The following is a 6,286-nucleotide window of genomic DNA, read 5'->3' as shown; positions in this document are numbered from 1 at the left end:
AAAATGTTCCCTGCTCCTCTTATGCTGGCTAGTTATTTATTTAGTTCTTCTTAGTCCTTATCAACTGATCAACTAATTTTGCTATTTTTAAATTGTCTTTCAAAAACATCGGATGAAGTCATTGTGCAATTTAGGAAGACATGTCCCAAAAATTAGCATGGAATTAGTCAAAGGTACAAGAAAATTACCTGAAAATTAGTAACAACAAAAACAAACCAAAAACAAAACGTAACTTAAAAAAGACTGAAGATGTTTTTGCCAAGCTTTTAGATATTCATTTTTATAAAAATAAACTACTAAGACGGAAAACAAATAAGATGTATGTGTTTGATTTAATCTGTAGGATGCATGCTGCCAACATGTGGAAAAAGAGCCGTGTGCTGATTCAAAAAAGACGGTTTTCTTGTGTTTCTATCAAACATGTTTATGTTTTGCATTCACACCGCGTCTATGACTTACATGCAAAACACAAAAAATGTTTCCTGCTCCTCTTATGCTGTCATGTAGAATATTTTCAGTATGTGACTTTTTCAGTAAATATTTAGAAGTGAGATGATGTGAAGTTCTTTCTGAAAGGCAACAAATATACATAATTAAGTACAGGTTCTTTTAAACAGCACTACAGTGATTTTTCCTTCAACTCACACAACTAACAGACCAAAAATAAGAAAATGAGAACTTTTTAACACCAGTTAATGGAGGTAATCTGAAGGTTTGTCCTGCAGAGTCGGATCTACATGCAGGGAACCTGAACACACAGTCACACAACGTCACAACACACAGCTGTTTCTCCAGCTCGAGAAATCAGCGTTTTTTAAAAGTTTTTGGAATTATTTCCATCTCTGAGTGTTAAATTCTCAAAAACAGATAAACAAAAAGCATTAATATCCACTTACAGCACATACTTAACTTTAAATCATAAACGTGATCCATGAGATGAAAATACTGACTTTTCTACTAAGACTGAGGAATGATTTATGCTTTGCAAAATGGACAAATTTGATTATATATTGTTTCAAATAATAAACATGGCAGGTGTTTCTCTTTTTATGGATATTTACATGGTTCTTGACAACAGTGTTGTTGTTACTTTTGATATTATTGTCTTAAAAAAGATTTTAAAAAAATTAAAAGGTAGGTAGGTATTCAAAAACTGAAAAAATGGAACTAATTATTTAATTTTCACAGTGCTTGCTTCCTGATGATTTTAAGTGGAGTTATATCACTCCATAAACTAAATGGAAATGTCGCACTTTAACTGCATGTTTATTGGGCTCTTTTTCTGTATTTTTTTAAATAAAATATTGAGGGATTTGTTGGTATTCTAAATATATTTTTAAAAACTTTTCTTAAAAAGTAAAAATCATGAAAAAAACTCTACAATACCCAAGCCAGGATTATAAATATAAGATTACTCATAAAAAATATTTTGCAAATTTTTAGGACTACTCAGGGTTCCCGTGATCATGACATGAACACTGATGTCGAAATAAGTTTTAAAGGAAGATTTTTTGAAGTATTGATCACAAATTCTGTCCAGCAGCATCTTCAGTCCAGAGAAAGTTTGATCCTTGAAAAAAGTTTTATCACAATATCTTAAAACATCACAAAGTTGACCACAACAAACACTAGAGATCCATGTGCACTCAGACTGTTAACCCTTTTTTTCCGAGCTTAAACATTTGTGTCCACCTATGAACCTTTTAAGTCCTTGAAGAGTCCAGCTGTCTCTGCTTCCCCAGACTTGGCCTGTCCCGCCTGTCCCGCCTGTCCCGCCTGTCTCGCCTGTCCCGCCTGTCCCGGGCTCATCTGATGGCCAGGATGGCGTCGTAGGACTTTCCGGTCCGGCACAGCTGGACGTTGTGGAAGCCGGTCTTGCTGAGGATGCGGGTGTACTCGGACGGCGGGCGCTCCCGGCCCTCCGCCTGCACCAGCATGTTGAGGGAGAAGATCTGAGCCATGACGGGCCCTCGTCTGTTCTCAAACAGCATGGCCTCCACCAGCAGGACGCCGCCGCCTGCCAGGACGAAAAAAAACATACTGAGTGCTCAAAGTGTGAAAGTAAACAGATGAAGAGTTGAACAGCTTAAAAAGTGCCACTGCAGGATGGTGAAGGACGCAAAACTGTGGCATTAAAACCGAGCCCGACATAATCTTCAAATTCTCTTCTTTCCTGCAGACAATAAATGTCTGTTTTCAAAATATTTTTTTCATTTTCTTTGTCAGATTTTCTAACCTCTTGCAAGATCTTGTGGGAAATCTCTGTTGTCCATTACTTTTTAAGCCATGTTTTAGCAAGGAATTAATCAAAAGATTCAAGAAAATTACCTGAAAATTAGCACACAAAAAAAGAAAATTGTAAAACAAAATAAATAAATAAATAAAAATTAAAACAAAGCAAACAAAAAAAATGCACATATATGATCAAATAATTATTTTCACACACACACAAGTTGCCCATTACTTTTTAAGCCAAAACAAAAAAAACAAATCAAACCAATTTGCTCAAAGGTTTAAATGCTTGTGAAAGACATCCAAGTGTAACACAAGAAACTGATATCGATCCATGTTTTAAAGGGTTAACTGCAGCTTTTTTTTTTTTTGGTAGAGTTGTTACTTGGTTCCAGAAGTGAGGATGTAAACACAACGCAAAATTCAACCTTCCAAAACTGTTTTTACTCTTAATTTATTTCAGTCTAATAATTCTAATGAAACTGGCATAAAGTTATTTTCACACCAATGCAAACAATTTGTGCAAATAAACCACACCTCAGTTTAAACATTTGAGTCCATCTTTCTCTAAGAGTCTGCAAACACTGAATCTGAAAGTTTTGTATATGCGGTGCATTTTTTTGTGCTCCTGCAGCTTTTTCGATTTCTGCAGTTTCATCGATAAAAACAAGTCAACCAACATCATTTTGCTCACACTATAAATCGATTTTCTTGAAAACCGTCATAACTCTTTTCCTACATTCACACAACAATATAGATATTAATCTCCAAAACAGTGTCCTCTTGTTACTTACGTACATATAAACAGCAAAGCAAGAGAAGAGTGTAATGAGTAAATACAGAGTGGATGAAGATTACGTCAGATTATAATCCCGTGCAGCTCGGGAGGAAAAAGAGGCCACAGATTTAGCAGCTGTGCACAAACCAAAAGAACACACACTGTTTCACTCACCTGGCTGGCAGGTGTCATAGATCTTCTTCAGCAGCGTGAGGCACTTCTCTTCAGGCCAGTCGTGAATGATTCTGGCCAGAACGTACAGGTCGGCGTGAGGGATTTCATCGCCGAAGAAATCTCCTGAAAGATTTGATCACGACTTTTTAAATCCACACTCAGCTGCCGTTTTTTAGGAAAACTTAAAAAATGAAAACAGTGGTGCCACAAATCCTCCATGAAAGTTAAATGTTAATTTTTTTGTTTTTTCCTTTTTTTTTGATCATTTTGGCTGTTCGTGCATTTGGTATGCAGATTGGCAAGATTGTGTTTTATTGTTTAATTTTTGATTTCCAGCTAAGCTCCTACAGTAAGTCCAACATACACTGTGGAAACAGTTCAGTGCAAAAAAAAAATTCAAACTGCAATTTTTGATCCCACAGCCATCAAAGCATAAAAAAAAATCACAACATCTAAAAAACGGTACAAGTGTGAGTATTGCACAAAAAATAATGTATGGATAAAAAATTAATGTTGCTGGAAATCATAATTATTTTTTTTAATCTAAAAACAAGGTGGCATCCTGACAAAAACCTGGCATTTTATGGGTTAAAATTCTGAAAATTAACAAATATTTGATATTTTTGATTGGCACTGATGTTGGTTAAAAATATAAACTCAATGAAAGTAAAAAATAATATTAATGTATAACATTTTTTAAAGCTTGATTTTGAAAAGTGCATTTTGTGCGCAGAGCGATACGAGTGTGTTGATATTAAAGCGGGCCCTAAAGGGTTAAGATCATTTTGGAGGCTGTAGCTTGTGCTGGTGTTGAATTGTATGTTATTATTCCAGAGTATGAGAAACACTTATCATCAACATTATCAAAAACATAATGTTGAATCCACATTAAAACAGAAAGTTCTTGTTGTGAAAAGAATCTCAGCAGAAGGACGATCCGCTGATTTGCTGGATTTTCTGGAGATTTGGTTGATTTTGAGAGATTTCACACAATAAATAAACAAATAATTGATTTCCTACCAAAATATCACGAGACTCACCAGCTCGAAACACCACCATGTCGCTCTCCTGAGAGAAATGTTTCTGAGCCGTTTCTACGACCTGCGGGAGGTCGAACACCGTGACGGAGGAGGACGGGTACGCCTTCGCCATCTCTCGGGCCAGAGCACCGGTGCATCCTGGGAGATATTCAGAAGAATGATGTCAAGTGAAATTGCCTTTTTTCTTGGTGTGAAAAAACAGACAAGGGAAACATTTGTGAAAAGTCTGTTTGGAGGCCGAGTTTAAAGTGAGTTTTGACTGATTTGAAGTGTTTTTTTCCTCATTTGAGACCCTTTTGCCTTTAATCTACTGAATTCATTTTTTAAAAAAAAACTGTTAAAATTATTTAATATTATTAAATACATTTAAACTCTTTTACCATTTCAATCTGTTCAAAAAGACAAAGTGGTAAATGAATAATGCAAACAAAAATGGCTGTCCATAAATAAATAATGTATAAAAAAAATATAAAAATTCATAAAGGGAGTTTACAAGATTTTCGAGTACCTTATCAATACCCATCGATCAAAAAGCCTCTGGACACCAGAATATGATGTTAATTTCACTACAGAAGAGATGATCACTAAAATTAGGTGGGAAAGACGTGGATGTATCAATATTGGTTTTGGCCAAGTAAGTTGTTATTAGGGTTGCAAATCGTAATTACTGTCATTATTGGTTATTGGTAAATTTAACTGTCAATTTATCGTTATTTGAAAAAAAATCATTAAAACATATTCTTATTTTACTTATTTCTTAGAATACCAAATGCGTTTTTTCCTCAATCAAAGCAAACAGCAAATATATTTCATATAATTCGACAGCATTGCATAGCATTATTGATCAAACTTCACAAATTCGATTAAATTCTTCATAACTGATTGATCGTCGATAAATTATCATCCTTAGTTATTATATATCTGCATCTTGGATTTCTGCAAAAAATCATATCAATCAATCACATCCTGCATCCCTAACTATGTTTTCTTTATTGTTTTATCACCTGAAAATAAGAATTGTTTTTGTTACCTTGGAATGAGACGTTTTTATCTACATACGGAGCGGGTCCTCTTCCACAGACTCCGCCATGTTGTTTCTACAGTAGCCCAGACAGGACAAACCGCTTAATGACTCCAGATAGAGACGTTCATATTTCTGTCATCCACAGTAGCTCTCCTACACACTTCACACACAGGAGAAGTTTCAGCTGGCTGTAATCTGCAACCTCGGCACTAGATGCCACTAAATCCTGCACACTCGACTTTTAAGTGCAAAAGCTCTGCGAGCTGTCAGCCAGTGTCTGAAACTGGCCCCACATCAGATAAACCGGTCGTCTGAAAAACTGTCTGAACGGGAGCGGGACCAGATGCATCTGCCAGAGCAAATAAAATACAGATTTATTTGGCTCCCGGGCTGTGAGTTTAACCTTTTACCTCCAAGATCAACGATGTTCTGAAAGCAGGAGAGGTTGAACGCCGTCACAATATCGTGTCCGTCTAGAACCCAGGAGGAGTTCATCAGACCCATGAACTTCAGCATCTCCTCTTCTGACCTGAGAGCAACAATTTACACATGAAGAAGCTCAAAATATTTCAGCGCTTCACAGTGAAGTTTCACATTTAAGCATCCGAAACTGCAAATCAGCACCAACCTGTAAATAGCCTGGAAAACGTCCTCCGGTGGAAGGCCGAAGGTCTTCTCGTTCTGGTTCCTCCCCTCCCTGCGTGATGGAAAATTTGAATTTTGTACATTTTGTACTTACACAAAAATTATGATAATTGAAATGTTTGCTCTTCATTTGCACAATTTGTTCTGCAAACATTTCTCAAAAGGCGCAGCAGCTCTGGAGGCTATTAGCAAACCTACTTCACTCTGCATGTTTGCACTGCGGTCTCTTCTTCTCACTGCTTTAAAAAAACGCTTTTCTCCTGCCAACACTTTTCACTGAGGAACTGACCGGTTTATTTCACTGTCAGTCAACATATGAGCAGCCCTGCTGCTGAGGAACAAAATGAACTTTCACCCTCGGTCGTAACCTCTCTGTGCGTGCCGTCATCACAA

The 6,286-nt window shown here is 36.5% G+C and overlaps 1 protein-coding gene across 1 annotated transcript; it reads right to left on the bottom strand.

Moving 5' to 3' along the window:
- Positions 1 to 547: 547 nt before the first annotated feature.
- LOC121963288 (acetylserotonin O-methyltransferase-like) lies at positions 548 to 5,983 on the bottom strand (the record flags this gene model as incomplete). Its single annotated transcript, XM_042513596.1, has 5 exons — positions 548 to 2,017; positions 3,185 to 3,307; positions 4,225 to 4,362; positions 5,659 to 5,777; positions 5,877 to 5,983. Coding segments are annotated over 5 exons (699 nt in total), but the record flags the coding sequence as incomplete, so codon positions are not given.
- Positions 5,984 to 6,286: the final 303 nt, after the last annotated feature.

This window comes from Plectropomus leopardus, unplaced genomic scaffold (assembly GCF_008729295.1).
Source record: "Plectropomus leopardus isolate mb unplaced genomic scaffold, YSFRI_Pleo_2.0 unplaced_scaffold10734, whole genome shotgun sequence".
NCBI lineage: Eukaryota > Metazoa > Chordata > Actinopteri > Perciformes > Serranidae > Plectropomus > Plectropomus leopardus.
Note: the sequence above shows the minus strand (reverse complement) of the source record. Positions and strands in the feature narration are given on the sequence as shown.